At 40.4% G+C, this 15,846-nt stretch overlaps 1 protein-coding gene across 1 annotated transcript; it reads right to left on the reverse strand.

The window, feature by feature from the left end:
• Nucleotides 1-6,856: 6,856 nt before the first annotated feature.
• On the reverse strand, nt 6,857-8,087 carry B3GALT1 (UDP-Gal:betaGlcNAc beta 1,3-galactosyltransferase, polypeptide 1). Its single transcript, XM_010282721.1, has one exon. The coding sequence runs from the start codon at nt 8,085-8,087 to the stop codon at nt 7,107-7,109; it is 981 nt and encodes a 326-aa protein (XP_010281023.1). The 3' UTR covers nt 6,857-7,106.
• Between the last annotated feature and the right edge of the window lie 7,759 nt (nt 8,088-15,846).

Genomic DNA, 15,846 nt, shown 5'->3' on the forward strand with positions numbered 1-15,846 from the left:
GTCAAGGCAGGTGATTCTGCTCCTCTATTCTGCTCTGGTGAGCCCCCGCCTGGAATCCTGCATCCAGCTCTGGAGCCTTCAGCATAGGAAAGACCCGCTGGAAAGGGTGCGGAGGAGGGCCACAAAAATGATCAGAGGGATGGAACACCTCTCCTGAGAGGACAGGCTGAGAGAGTTGGGATTGTTCAGCCTGAAGAGAAGGCTCCAAGGAGACCCTATTGCAGACTTACAGTACTTAAAGGGGGCTTATAAGATGAGGGACAGACTTCTTAGCGGGGCCTGTAGTGATAGGACAAGGCTAATGGTTTTAAACTAAAAGAGGGCAGATGTAGACTAGGTGTAAGGAAGGAATTTTTGCAATGAAGGTGGTGAAACACTGGCACAGGTTTCCCAGAGAGGTGGTGGATGCCCCATCCCTGGAAATATTCCAGGTCAGGTTGGATGGGGCTCTGCGCAACCTGCTCTAGTGGAAGATGTCCCTGCTCATTGCAGGGGGGTTGGACTAGCTGACTTTAAAAGGTCCCTTCCAACCCACTCTATTCTATTAAATGGGGACATAGGGACTGGAAGTATTCTTGGTAGTCTTGACTTAGCTGCAGATATGGTAGGTGTTACCCAGCACGCTTCAAGTTTGGGATATTTTTTTCCCCCAAATAAAAGCTGTCTGCTCTACAAAACCATTGCACATAATTCTGCACAGCTTGATACGTAACGCTGCCTTTGCAGAATAACTGCTCAAGGGTAAATCTTGCATGATGAACAATTCGCCTCTTGCTCTCCTTAGCTCTTTCAGGTGAGGCAGAGATCTAATATAGTCAGCTAATGCACAGACCTAGCGCAGAAACAGATCTTTCTTTCCTGCATTAGGCATGTCATCAGAAGAGATACTTGAGACAACTCTACTGCAGGTGCAATTGAATCAATAAGGCATATTCATTTTTTTCCCAGATGACTCCTCCTCTTTCATTTCATAAATTCCTATTTTTAAGAAAAGCAGATATTATTCAGTACAACGTTTCATGTCATACAGGTCTCCTTTTCTGGCACATTGCTGCTTGAATAGGCCAGCTTCAGCAGTTTTAAGAAGGTTTTTTTCATATTGTTTTCAGTTAGGGCAGTGCAAATTTCTTTGGAAATCTATGACAATCAATTAAGTAAATGAGAAAATAGAATGCTTGTAATTAAGATAATCAAGCTATGTGAAACCTACCCTACTGGTGGTAATATCTGTATATCTCCCAGCTGTATATTAATTAAACCATGTAAGTGTTGCAATTAGACTCAGGCTGCTATGGTGAAAACAAGAGAAAAATGAAAATGATTGGAGGGGTGTCTTAGGGTGGTTTCGAGGATTCCCGAGAAGGGCAGACACATATACACAGACTGCAAGGAAACAGCAGTAAGTGTTTTATTACCTACAAGCATGCGTTACACTAAGGGTATCTTGCAAAGCAGTTGTCTTACCGACCCGAGGACTGTGAGGAAGATGGCCCATCCGTACGTTCTTGTGTCGTCCTGCACCGCGCGCTCAGCCCAGCAGTCAGTAGGTGCTAGCTTTACGTGGGTGTCCCCACGGAGGCAACGGTGGCCTCGCCGTACACCGATCCCCCTGCTCGTTGGGAAATCCTGGTATTTACACGTTTGCAGAGGAGCGGGTTTCGACACACAATGACCAGCGAGTGCCGAAACACGCCTCTGTGGCTGACTCTCAGCACAGGGAGCCTATGGCATATGTGCCTGCTGGACAGGCGCACTGCACACACCATGGCCATCCCGTCTATTGGTTCATAGGCTCTGTACACACAGCATGTATCAATCATGCTTAAGCCAGTAGCAAGATGTTGTGAGGATTCCTACCTCCATGTCCTCCCCTAGTATTGTTCAACTTTCTTACCTCTGTGGTGAAACCACCTGGTTTCTCTCACCCAGGCTGTTATCTACTTCTCACCCAGCTATCTGTTTTTCCTCACTGTGCTAATTGCGGTGTTCTCACGGGTCAAAAGTCCATCTTTTATCCCCTCTGCTGCAGTTTTCTCACTGTCTACTTCTCACTTGGTGTCCAACTATGGACCAAGATTCCATCTTTTAACCCCTCCGTGTACATGCCACCGTGTGGTCCATGGTTGGAACACAATGATATTTCACTATTCTTCTCATAGGTTGAAGGTCCACCTTTTTAGCCCCTCTGCTGTGGTTTTTTCTGCTATCTACTTCTTACCTGGGGTCCAACTATGGACCAAAATCCAATCTTTTAACCTCTCCGTATACAAGGGGTTTTTACTGTATGTGAAACTCCGTTGTTTTAAAGCATCTCATTACTGCAGACGTTCCTGGGATGCCTGAGGACTCTGTAGCAGACTTCAGCTGCTTCTGAAACAGGTGACCCAAATAAAATACACTTCAGTTTGCAAAAACTAAGTTTCTTCGTGGGGGTGTGTGTTTTCACATTCCTCTCAATTTCATGAACAAGTTTAGGATACTGAGCTGTGAAACCATTAGTGAAAGACGTTAGGTATTTTGTTCTACATGGGAAACTGCAAAGGGGAGAATGGAGAGAGAGAGGAATTATTCTGACTAGTTCTTGCAACAAAAGGGGCTCTGTCCTCCTTTCATGTTCTTTTGTGTTGTGGTTTTATTTTGATGTGAAGACCCTAAGGTCACCCAGGCCTTCTTACTGGACAAAGCAACATCTTAATATATTAGGAGACAATCACTACATGAGACTGACTGGATAACCTGGGTTTATCCAGATTGTGCTTCTTCATGTATTTCCTGGTGCTTTTTGGGGGCTTGGGGAAGCAAAAGGGTCTGTCAGGGTCAGCTTGTGGCTCTAAGATGCCAGGGGAAGACCCCTTCCTTCTGCCAGGGGAAGACCCCTTCCTTCTACCCATACTGGGAGAGTATGGGTACTCTCCCAGCAGTCACACAGCAACTTCAAAGTGAGTTTATTGTGGTTTTATGAGATGTGGGATTTGTGCTTTCTCTTTTTCTCCTGTGTGTAGCTTTTGATGGCTGCAAGCATATGCATTAAGGTACCATGGAGGTAGTGGAAGAACTATGTTGCAGGGCCCAGGGAGTCAGCTAGCTTTGCCACCGTAGAACTGCCAAGCTTCTGTCTTGTTAGTTGGAGATGCCAAAGCAGCTGAATAGGGCAAAGCCGGTGATGAACCCATCTGCTAATTTGCCAGATATTGCCATGGCTGTTTTAAGGTTAAGTTTTTGGAGTCAAATGCAGTAGTACACCTCATCAGTATGGACATCAGCTTGATGAAGTTGTTGCACAAGTAATGAATAAAAGTAATCTTTTTATTGTGTTTATTTTTCAAATTATTTTTTTAAATCTGCTTTTACAGTACAATATTCTTCCTTATGACAAATGAGCCTGTTCACTGGTATTGTGTTTTCAGATAATACCATTTATGTTTCTAGAAATAAGTGAAGAAGAAAACTGTACAGGACACCTTCAATTTCTCATTTGACTTTGTTCTTAATTTTTTTTTTTTATTTGACATTGATACAAAAAAATAGTATCTTGATTAGCAGCTTTGCTGGCAATCCCACAAAACTGTAAATAATACTTTAATCTAAAAGAATGCACTCCTACAGACACTATAGAGAAAACAATATATACAATTTAGACAAATAAATACATAAGTACAGCCAGTCATATATAATGATACACCTAAAGTTTGGTTACTGTTGACAAGCTTTTCTAGTTAATTACACTCTTCATTTACAAATTGCTGTTGCCATCTACATTATAAAGACAAAAAAAAATTCCCAATAACGAATAAAAATTGATACTTAATGTTGTTATTAGGAAAGATGGAAAATGAACCTTGAGACTTCTGTTTAGATATTCTCATGGTTTTAGCAAAAAAATGCTTTTGTGAAAAACTTGTAGTGAAGAGAGTTGGCTTCTTCGCTCGATGTGCTTTGCTCATGTATGTTTTGGAATCAAAATGTGGTTATAGTCACGTGTTTGAAGTGACTAGAAGCCAGCATGTCTTAACCAAGTTGTCATTTGTCCCATGCCTAGTGAAACAAAATGACCTTTAGGTAACATAACTATTTCTTTTGAATAAGGGAAGCCTAATGCAAACACTTATTTGTTAACAATACCCCATGTGGCATAAGTACTACTGAGTGGAAGGGACAGTAAGCTGTCCCTGTGAGTAGATGTGTTGCTGCCTTTCTAGCTCCAGGTTGCTATATTGCAGTTTCTGAGCAAAGAGTAAACAACTCTGTTACGTAAATGTAACAAACTAGTGAAGTCTAGTATCAGAAAATTAATAGAAGTAGAAAATCAGGCTTTTGTTGTGTTCTTTTAAATTCACTTGACAGTAAAGTAAGAAAAGTCTTGTACATTCAAAAGTTAGGGCACACATGCTTAAGGCTCTTGAGACACTGGACAAATATAATGCCTAACTCAGCTCCATGCATAAGGGAATACTACGCAGCAAGCAGACTCTACACATATATACAGCTGAATACAGAAGAAAACACCTTAGAAATATGTACATCAGTTCCAAGATGAACATTTATATTTCTGTTGAAGATCTATCTATTTATAAATGGTAGGAAATATATTTTTTCAGATACTATTTTCAAGGTGTACCTTCTAATCGTTGATAAAGTCTACTTGTACTGGGAGAAATTCAAGGCTACCATGCTACTCTCAAGCCTTGAGGTATCCAGATTGGGAGCCCTGCTGTCCTCTTGGTTACTAACCAAAGGCCACAGAAGTGTTAGCAGGAAAGTAAGGCCACCAAATCCATTCAGCTGTGGATTCAGAAACCCAAAATTACTGCACAGTGCAGAGGGATAGTAGAAGTGATTGCAGCCTGTGAGTAGCAGGTAGGACAGTATCCATGCTGTCTGATTTACCTGAGGGTTGTGGATGAATTCCACTTTAGTTTCCTTTCCTAAACCTGGAGGAAGGAAGGAACCCCCAAGTTCTGGGAATCGGCGAAGGAAAGCTGAACTTCACCTAATCAGTGTGTGTGTCATATATTCATCTATGCAATTAGTTGGACCTTGTTCAGCTAGAGTTCTGAGTTTGACAGGAAGCAACAGCAACTTTAACAAGGACTAGGTCAACTAGGGAAGGATAAATCTTAATTATGCTGCAAGAGATTCAGTATCTTATATAAAATCAAGGATTTGCATTTATGAAGGGTGCACAAGCTCCTGTTGATGAGCAGTAACTCCTGGGCTCTCTGTTGTGTAGCTTCACCTTTAGATCTGAAGTAGATTAGTTTGAGACAACTACTGCTTGTGGCTTGAAAGCCAGGTATACTGTTACTTTATTTACAAGTATTTCCTTTCGAAATTATAGTGCTGCACCTGTGAACAAGACTAACAATTTGTCATGAAACTGCAAACCTTTTGGGGTAGCATCTTCATTCCTCTTACTGTGCTATGTACACTCATGGCAAAATCAGGTCAGAGTTTTCCTTTAAATTCTTATTCGATTAATTTCCGACAACTTTATAGACAGCCTGAATAACGTACAGACTTAAGTTTTTCACGTGTTACACGTAACGCTAGCTGAAATGAATTAGGCTTTTGTGTATGCTGTGGATGGTGTGAGTAATCTACACCTAATAACATATTTGGTGAGTTTTGTACCTTTGTAACTTGTTTGTGAATTCTTCATTCTAAGTTAATTGCTGAACAATGTCATATTTTAGCTCTTTGTTAGAAGGTGGTGCTGACTAGAGATGGCTTGAATTTATTGAAGAATTTTCCAGGAAATAATTTTCATGACATTTCATTAACATTCATATTCAAAACACATTAGCACAATATGATACTTGAATAAAATCTTGTATACTTGATTTCTGTTGTATGCTCTGGGGATTGCTTGGGTGGGACCTTAGCGAGTATCGACCCTGTGATGAGTAACCTGGGAGCTGCAGATTTGTAACAAGGGCTAGAATTTGTTTTTCTTTAATAGGTGATTCTTAAAAACCCTCTATTTTGCTTTGAAAGCTGTACGTAACTGTTACGTACTCTGTTGCCCAATCAACAGGAAATTGATTGCATTCTTTTACTGGACAAAATTCTACTTTTATACATGATGAAAAATCTGATATAATCTCATTCCTATATGTACTCTAGCAAAAGTAGAGCTTACCCTTAAAAAGCTGTATTTGTGTTACTTCTTTTTAGGTATATGGTGCACTGACTGATGTTGAAGAAATATGCTGCTTATTGATACTTTTATCATGCAATATAATCATATATTGCTATGCAAGTTGCTTAATGGAGAGGTCCACTGATACTAATGAGAAACATTGCACTTGCTTTGAAATTAAAAGATATTCATACTTTCATCATGTGTTTTTAAGATAGTTTTTCATACATGTCTCTTGTCTTATCTCACCTACATATTCTATTTAATTTTAAAATTGTATTACATCTTTTTATGGGCTGCTTTAGGTAGTGGAAAGAAATGGGGTATCTTCTGAAATAATTTAAAGAAATACTATTTGGTGCATAAGAATATACTTCAGTGTGTGGATTTGTTTCTAAGGCCTATGAGACTTTGATGTTCTTACCTGTCTAAATTCTGCTGTTATATTATCAGTAAGCTGTTTGGGAATTACACACATACTATAAAACATACATGTCAAGATAAGTTTATAAGGTTAGTGCAAATGTATACTGCTCAATTTCATTAACAAAGCTCTAGTTAGAGATGGTTGTGAGGTGTCAAAAAAGGAATAGAAGTATATTTGTAATTCTTCATTTCTTAGGGCCTGAGTCTCATCTCAGAGGCTGGGGCAGGAACTGTTAAGCAGCTCATGATAGTTTATTACTGTCCTTTTACATACAGATGTAGGAGCTGATATGTGTGATAGGGGATAATATACAAAATCTGAGATTTGACTCTAGATCCTTCTGGTTGGTGTAATGTCCTTGTGAAAAGAGCCTGAAGTCTGTAAACCAGTAGTCAAAACGAGAATGAAAAATCGGTCATTAAAAATCCTCTCACAGTTAATATCCCACCGTTTAACCTGTAAATCAGCAGATAACTTCGTCAAAAAATAACCAGACTAAACAAAAAGTTAAAAAAAAATTATTTACAACTGTAAAAAATCTTAACACCGAAGATGTTTCTTGCTGGACATGTCATTCCAAATTCTGTGCATTTCTTCTGGTGTTATCTGGTGCACTGTGATCACCCTGCGGTACCTGCACAAGCTGTAAGCCATTTTCCAGTGATTGAAGCCACTGTTTTGGAAGGGGTGAATACCCAGCTTCCGAAGACAGAGTCCAACATACACATCTTCAAGATGAAGAAGTCTGGTATGAAGGGAGGTTTTGTAAATCAGTTCTGCTACGTCAGCTGAAAAAATGTAGCCGGTGCCCGAACAGAAGGGTGGGTAATTGCTGTCGGGATACAAATCTCTCGGCATGTACCACTTACTGCGAACATCTCTTATTGGTCCTCCATTTATAACATAACCAGTGAAGTACCTTCTCCTTGGCTTGGTGTTAGGTTTGAGCAGCTTATAAATAAGATTATCCATATTTACAAAAATATCACTGTCTGTCTTCATAACATACTTTGCTTTTGAACAAAACGTTGCTACCCACCTCATTCCCATTAATGTTTTCAGAGTGAGATTATGATAAGAGTCGATAAAATCCTCCACAATAATGTCATGAAAAATTTGGCTTTCTTGCTCTACCATTTGATTTAACACAGGATCTGCATTTTTTCCAAGAAGAAATAGTGTGGCGATTTTAATTCCTTTAAAGTTGTTTTCGTCTCCCCACGTTTCGCGAATGGCTTGCCTTGCATCAAACTCTTTGTGAGTTGTGCTGATAAGAATGACCAAGAAGGGGATGCTTTTCTCACATTTGTTGGGTTCATTGATAAGAAAGTCAAAGGAATGTGGATTTATAGGTCGAGTTCTTATGTTGCCAAAGGAAACGTTTTTTCTGGCTATCGATACGCTACTTAGCTGTCTGTGGCCAGTGTAGGAAGAAGTAGGACGAGTTATACTTAAGTACCAAAGAGCACTTGCCCAACAGACCACTGTCAAAACATATAAGCACGATACCTTTGAAGCCATTGTTCTTCTAGCTCTTCTATTCCATGTGATGAATAAATAGCCTTCGTACCATGAGGTCACCTATGTCCCAGAGAGGCAGCATATTATTAATGAAACTTGAAAGTTCGACACAGAAAAGTAACTCTGTAATCATTCATGGGTCTCAAATAGGAGCTAGTAACCCTGGTGATACTCTGCTTTTCTTCTTTTACTAGCAGCAGCTTCCATTTCTTGGAATTTTCTGTTATTTCTGAAAAATATGAAGAAAATTTTCCATTGCTAGATCATAAAAGCCTAGGGCAAGAAAAAATGAATTTAAATATGACTGGCCATTAATTAAGTGTCTTAATGCATTTCTTTCTTTCTCATGAGGTACCACAATGCGAGATAGTATACTAGAATATAGCAGTATAACTGAAGTAATGCTTTTCTAATTGATAATATATCACAGATGATAATGTATAAAAAAAGTTAAGCATGCGTAGCATGTTGGCTATTTAAGTAATCTTAAAGATATACAAAAATAATTTGCTGGTTTCTAGCGTTTTCTTGTTTCCTAGCGTTCTGGATGATCTTTCAAAATATGCCATGGAACATCTTAAATCTGTTTAAAGAATGATGTATCATGTACTTTATCTTAGGATAAATAGCATCAGTGGCAACTATGCACATGAATACCTACAAATCCCATTTGGTCTAAATGTTGTTAAATGTTTGTCCTGCTAACAAGAGCACGCTTTGGTGGAAATTGGACAGAATGGGACTGACCGGTAAAGGTACAGGAGAGAGATGCGTATGCTGTCTTACCCATGTAAAGTCAGCGCCTGAGTAGACTCCATAAAAGTCTAGAAATAAATTAGCACAGTTCAGTTATTCTTGTTGGCTTCCCTCTCCTTTCCCCCCAAGCCAGTCTTTACGTTTCATGAGAAAACACCATTTGTATACCACGTGTGACAAATCGCGATGGCAGCCCACCACCGGTGTCACTTGGCTGGCTGGCGCGCAGAGCACTTGCCTACCCGGCCGGGGTTCCGGCACTGGCAGCCCTTCCCTGCTGCTGTGCCGGTCCTGCCGCCGGCACCGGGGAGATTTGAGGCTTCCTTGGATCCAGGGAATGTGCCAGCCCTAAAGCTTCCTTTGCTCTTAGGATGTTTCCTGGGAACCAGCTCTGCTTATCATAATTTCGTGGAAGTGAGACAAGCTGCATTACGCCTGCCAGATCAGTGCTGACTCCTCCAAGGCACACCAGTAGCTGAAGAGTGCCTGTAGGGTCCACGTTCCTGGGTTTTACCATTGCATTGCTTCGGAGCTAAACGATAGTAGAAGCATGCAGCAGACAAACTTTACCCAAGAGTCTTTGAAATATTTAATATTTACTTTGTCTAGAACAAACCATATATGGATTCAGATAAAAAGATAGAAAGCCTGTTTTAGAAATGTCCTTTCTGTTTCCACGCCGCTTTGACACGTTGCTTGGATTACATCAAAATGCTTTTTAAGGAGCCCGTGCCCGCCCCGCGTTGGATGTGTGTGGTCTCTTTTTCCTTGCTCCCAAAGCAGGTGAGTGTGTGGCCCTGGGGCTGGCCAGGTCTCCTGCCAGGTCATCTGCTGCTTAGGGTTTGTGCAGACAGAGCCCTCCCCAGGCAGGCTATCGGCGTTAATCCTGTGGTGTTATATCACACTGAGGCGTCAAAAGAGCAGAGAAACAACCTTAACACTTGCTAAATACATACAGACTCTAATCTCCTTATAGATGCTTATAGCTAGCACTGTTCTGCTAGTCTTCGTTACGTGCGCTTTTAGCTAGACCAGAGCCCGCTACCCCCCTCCCCTCTCCCGACGCAGGAAGACGTGCGTTTGTGGCCGGTTTCCGGGCTCTATCCGTTTCAGTCGGTTTTACCCCATAACTGGGGCAATTTAATGAGGCAGAGGTTGACCGTTACCTCCTTTGCTACTTGTCACAGGACTTGGGGTTTGTGATCTTTTCCCACCACGAGGCAGCACGAAACGTTTGGGAGCCACGTATTTAAGTGAGGCCTTTAATTGCCCCGTAGGGCTACCGAACACAGGGATCTTGGCACACACGTGTACATCCTTTCAAATAAATACAGTTGTCATAAATGTATACACAAATGGTACTGTAATGTCTGGAGAGGGGGGTGGTCCTGCTGTAACAACCCACTGGGGTCACTAGGATGTAGTGAGAAGGGCAAAACACATCCTTCATCTGGTAGGTTGGGGTTTTTTCTGGCTTCGTTGTGAATCTCTGATACCCGGAGGGGGAAAAACACCAAGCGTGAAATGCCATAATGTTACGAAAACATAACAGTTAGTGAAGGTCTGGCAGACTGTGTTAATAAAGAAATATAGCAGTCATGGGTTCATGGGTTGGCGATGTAGAGTGTGAGCTATGTAGGTCAGTGTATTTAATAGACTTTAGCATTAAGGTCTCACAAATACTTTTAATATTCTGTATATGATGAATTATTTTGGGAAACTATATATTGCATTCCCTAAATGTGTATATTTTTCTATATGTTTTCTTTAATAAAGGCAAGTGCACTAGTTACCCTGAATACTGTGCAGATATCTGAGGGAAAGGAAAATCTGAACTGATGCTTCTTACAAACCGCAAAATTACATAAAATATCTTTTCAGTCCAGCAATGCCATGGCTGTGATGTCCAATCTTGTGTGCTCTGAAAGGATTAGAAGCAACAAAAGCCTTACACCATTTTGAAGAAAGATTCCAAGCTATTATAGGGAATTTTCTGCTCAGCTATAAAATCTACAGATAACTGTTTGTCCAGGATGAATATTTCTTATATTGGCCCTTGGATTGTTGTCTCTTGAAATAAGTTTATCTTTTGTTGTTGTGTGTTTGGTTTGGGTTTTTTGTTTGTTTTGGAATTTTTTTAAAAGAATGATAAGAGCTTAGATGGTGTTCTTCTGTTTGCTTAAAAATTACCGCAGGCATCCAAAGTGCAGGTGACATCATTAGGAGTGAACTGGCTGTAGTTTTCCTGACAAGTGACATTTAAATTTAATTATTTTTTAGGGAGGTTAAGGGAAAAACAGAGAGAGCTCCCTGCTTTCCTGTGGTGGGTGTCTCTGCTATTCCTACTCTGCTGTGAGGTGAAGATGAGAAGATTAACGTTCACATATTTGCTATACATGGGAAACAGATTTGAAAGAAAAGAGCACAAACAAAATTGGCAAATAGTGCAAATACAAAACAGAATTTGCTGGGGAGTCTTGGTCTGTTATTTTAGCTGAGATTATTGTCGCCTTCAGGACTGATCTCTCTCACTCTTTGTAGGATTGTGGATGAGGGGGTTCGATAAGTCACTATGTCATGGGGTTTGGGTTTTTTGGCTGTAGGATAAATGCTCCTATAAATTATTTCTGGTAACATTGTTCCTGCACAGTAACTCAAATAATGTTTACCTTGCACAAGCGAGAAAATACATTGGCTGATTAGACAGAGAAACATGAACTAAGCAGTGAAATACGTATTTTGGGATGGTTTGGCACTCAAGAATTTCAGAGGTTGCCAAATTTCGTTATTAAAGATGACGGTAATTCAGCAAGGACCTAAGCAAGCACCTAACGCAGGCGTTCCTAGAACTACTCTGTGTTGAAGGTATCTTGCAAAATTATTCATGGTATCAAAGTCTGCGCCAGCAAACCTTTTCCTTGTCGTGTTGTGACCTGAAACTAAACTCTGAAGCCGTGCAATATGTGAGACTTGTCTATCAAGGATGTGAATTACAAGGAATGAAGTCAGTGTATAAAATCAATGTGCTCAAATTACAGTGCATTAAAACTTCTGTGTTAATTACTCATTTGGAAAAGAGGAATAAAGCATGTGAACTAAGGTCTCTACTTTCATCCAAACAATAACCAAAAACACTTCAATGACCGCATGTTATTGTGGTTCCTTTAGCAGTTTGCCCAAAAGGTCTTCAGAACATTTTTAACCTCGTCACCAGTACATGTATCAAAAGCTGCCTTAAATATTAAAATGTGTAGCAAATCCATTAATATATTTTGTTTCTAGTCCTGATACTAGATTCAGTATATTGTCACTATAAGGATGACTTTGGTTTAGTTTCGCCATGATGTTCTTGAATTTCGTGTTGAAATTTGAAGGCCCTCTAACAGCAGGATATGGGTTGTCACAGAGAGAGCAGAAAGGTTTTATCAGCTTGGGATTGTGTCTGTTGGGATAGTACATGTGATGTTTAGGGACATTGGCACAGACAAAGGGAATTGTTATCTCCTTTGTTCTGTGAGGTGAAAGTAAGTTTTTTAGCAGGGCAGCAGCAATGTTAAGCTCTTGGATCCTTGTTTTTTAAAAAAGATTTAATTTAATCTCTTTTCCCAACCTGGCTGTCATACTATTAATAACCAAAGGCTCAAGCTTTGCTAGGGTAGATGATTGTAAAAAGCAAATGTTTAGCGTCGTCTTTCCATATTGTGACTCAAAGTTGCGCACCTAATTGCGCTGTTCACAGCTCATGCTGTGTAAGCCAGAGAAGCCACCCGGTCGGAGCACAGAAAGCAGTACTGTGTAACTTCTGTAAGCAATTGACCCGACAGAGACTGTGAGTCTTCGCAGCAAACCTTTTACGAGCTGACTGCACTTCAAGAATAATTCTCCAGATAATGAGCACATTTGAGAGTCTTGCTAACTGTTCATGGGCAATTTTCAGGCAGATGTCAAATGAGTTCAGCAAACGTTACTCGCCAGCTGCAGTGTTTTGCCCGCATTTTGGAACACTGCAGTCTCTGCTGAGAGGTTGTCGATTTTTTTTTTTCAAGAAAGCCCACCCTATGTAAGCGCAGTTGCATTAATGGAGCTAGATCATGATGGACGCCCATGACAGAAAGCAGAGCTCTTGAAGCCTGGTGCATCACTGTCTACTGCTGGGGCATAAGGTAGGTGCTGCGTGGAGGCAGGCAGGATGCTGAGCCCCAGGGGTGGCCCCGGGTGAGAAGCCGAGGGAGGCCACAGCTGCTCATCCTGACACCTGGGAGCCTCTTAGGCAGAGCACAACTGAGTCAAATTAACACTGCATCTCTGCCAAAATGTACCTATTCCTTTCCCTGGGAAAAAAGAGGGAATGCAGCTGCTAAATTATTTAGTAAATGTAGCAAACTCTTCTCGTTTTCCCTGAAGAGAGATTTTTTTGGAAGGGTTTTCTATGATCATGGTGTTCATCTGTATATAGACCAAGACACTGAAATGTCTTCACCATTTATGAAGTCCTTAAATGACCTAAGGAAAAGTCTGCGATTATTACCAAGTCTTGTTGAGAAGATAATTATCCTGAATATTAAGAACATATCTGCAAAGAAATCTGGCAATGCTGTTACGTTCTTGGCTGTATGTTTTCATAGTAATTTCTTGAGGAATTTCTGGACAGATGGCATAGGTTATTTAACAGGAGATTGTAAGCTCCGCTCTCGCAACTTCATTTGAAGGTTTCTTAAATATTCCAAATGCTTTTGCTGTGCCTGCATGTAATGGACCTGAAACCGAATCAGTGCTGCAAAGGAAGACCTTCCTCTCTAGAATATATGTGGAAAGGGACTGTAATAGATGTAGGAGCCACGGTTCTCTGGTTGAGGGGAGGAAAGTACAAGCATTCATTTCAAGTCCATGTTTTTTAGAAAAATCAGTTCTTTTACTTTGAAGGGTCGCAGCTGTCATGTGTTAAAAGAGGCTGGCTTCCATTCTCTTCCTTCACAAGCAATAAGGACAAACATTTTTCTAAAATTCAGGCTATGTTTTGAGATATGCTGTTTATACATAGAGAATCATTCCTTGTACACAGAAATATTGATGATGGGCTTTACCCTAGGCAGTAACTGAATGTGAAAGCAAGTACTCATACAAGTGATTCTTTCATACTAACAGTTCTCTTTTCATGAATGCTGATATGCAGATGGTTTATGCTGTATTTCATCATGGAATTGAAGAACTGATCTCTGGAAATAAATTTGGGATTTACAAATAATTTTTCAATATTTACTACCTGCTTTTAATGTGAACAAAGGGTAAGAATGACTATGTGTTAGGGAATTTTACGAAAAGATTCTAAGGCTTACATAGGGAAAATGCAAGTTTTGGAATTTCCAGTAAATGTGCCCATGCTACAAAAACTCCCCTAACATTTAAACAGCTACTGCAGCGTCTTTGAAGAGTTAAAAGTTAAGTCTACATGAAGGAAAATCTGCATATGAGTGACTTTTCTGTATTTTACCTTTTATATTTTTTCAATGAATGTATTTCTATAAAAGCAGGATTTTTCAGTTCTTTTTCAAGAACTGCAGAGACAGCCTATACAATTAAACTGTATTTTCATTGCTTTTTTTTTTCCCCTCTTGCTTAAGAATGAATTATGCACCTATTTTTTCTCAACGAAATAATTTGCAGGTTAAAAAGTAAACAGCTTCCACCATGACTAAGCTGTGAAGCACAGTTTTCAGTTACAGAAGATCAAATAGTTGAAAGAAATATTTAAGAATATTTTGGTCGAGACATGTCAGATTTATCATGGCTGAGGGGAGTGGGATGAGTTATTGGTTAGGAAATGCGAGCTTGGCGTTAAGGACCACTCTTTGGCTGGCAATGTATGGAGGTGGGATCTCAGTGTTGGTTTGAGCAATGTTTCTCCATGGCTTGCTTTGTGCATCAGGAGCTGTGTAGCTATAAATTCCTGTCCGAGTTCTGCAGCTCAGGAAGTATTTTTCTACAGAGAAAATATTTCCCTGTTTTCCCTGAGTAGAGACTTGAGAGCTGCTGGGTTGTCCGCACACCATTCAGCGGTTTTCAAACACACAGAGGACCTCAGGGAGCCGGGCGATAGCAATCGGCCTCAGTACGACTGGGGAGTAGCTGCCTTCTCTTGTGGTGACCAGGAGCCTGCTCAGCACCAGACGTGGCTACCTGGGGCTTCCTTAGCTGCATTTTCTTCCTGGTAAATCAGTCTCTGGATAGGACTGGCCTTGGAGAACCACATGTGCTGGTGGTGGGGGACAAAGTGGTGATAGATCAAGATTCAGGCTTGTCAAGTCTGGATGCTGTGCCTGTATGGGTCCAGGTATTTCATAAATGCAAAGCATTCACAATTGGTTTGCTAACCAGAAAATAGTACAATTTTATAAAATCTGGTATTCATAGGAAATTGATTTTTTTTTTTTTTTAAATCCTATTTGGCATGTCTCAACATTACATTTGCAATAGCCCTCTTAAGGTTCTAGTAATTTTTTAAAAACAACTCTCTTGGTCATATAGTCATTTTATGTTTGTGACAACCTAGTCTTCCCCAGAGTCTGTGACAGTGGGATCACAGAGCTGACTGCATGTGGAAGGAGATGAAAGGACAGAGCAGACCCTGAGGACTGTCTGTATGATGGATGTGTTTCTACAGTTTTAGTAAACTGGCTATGCTTGGTCAGATATTAATCTAGAATGGTTAATAGCTAGATTTTGCTCAACTCAAAATAGTATCAGAACTTGGCCCGTGCCAATCAGCAGTTACATCTTGCTATATTGCTGATTTGCAAGTTATTTACCTGGAGCCAGTGCATGCTGCTGTTAGTGGGATTTTTTGCTGCTGACTTTAGTGGCAGGCATTTTAAACATGTATCCTTTGCGCTAACAACTAAAGGGGAGAGAAACGAGATGAAGAACGTAAAATGAAAGTGCAAAATAACTTTAAGCAGAAATCTTTTTTCTTTTTTGTTGCCCAGGAGATGTCAAATGTCAGATC

Source organism: Phaethon lepturus, unplaced genomic scaffold (assembly GCF_000687285.1).
Source record: "Phaethon lepturus isolate BGI_N335 unplaced genomic scaffold, ASM68728v1 scaffold4162, whole genome shotgun sequence".
Lineage (NCBI taxonomy): Eukaryota > Metazoa > Chordata > Aves > Phaethontiformes > Phaethontidae > Phaethon > Phaethon lepturus.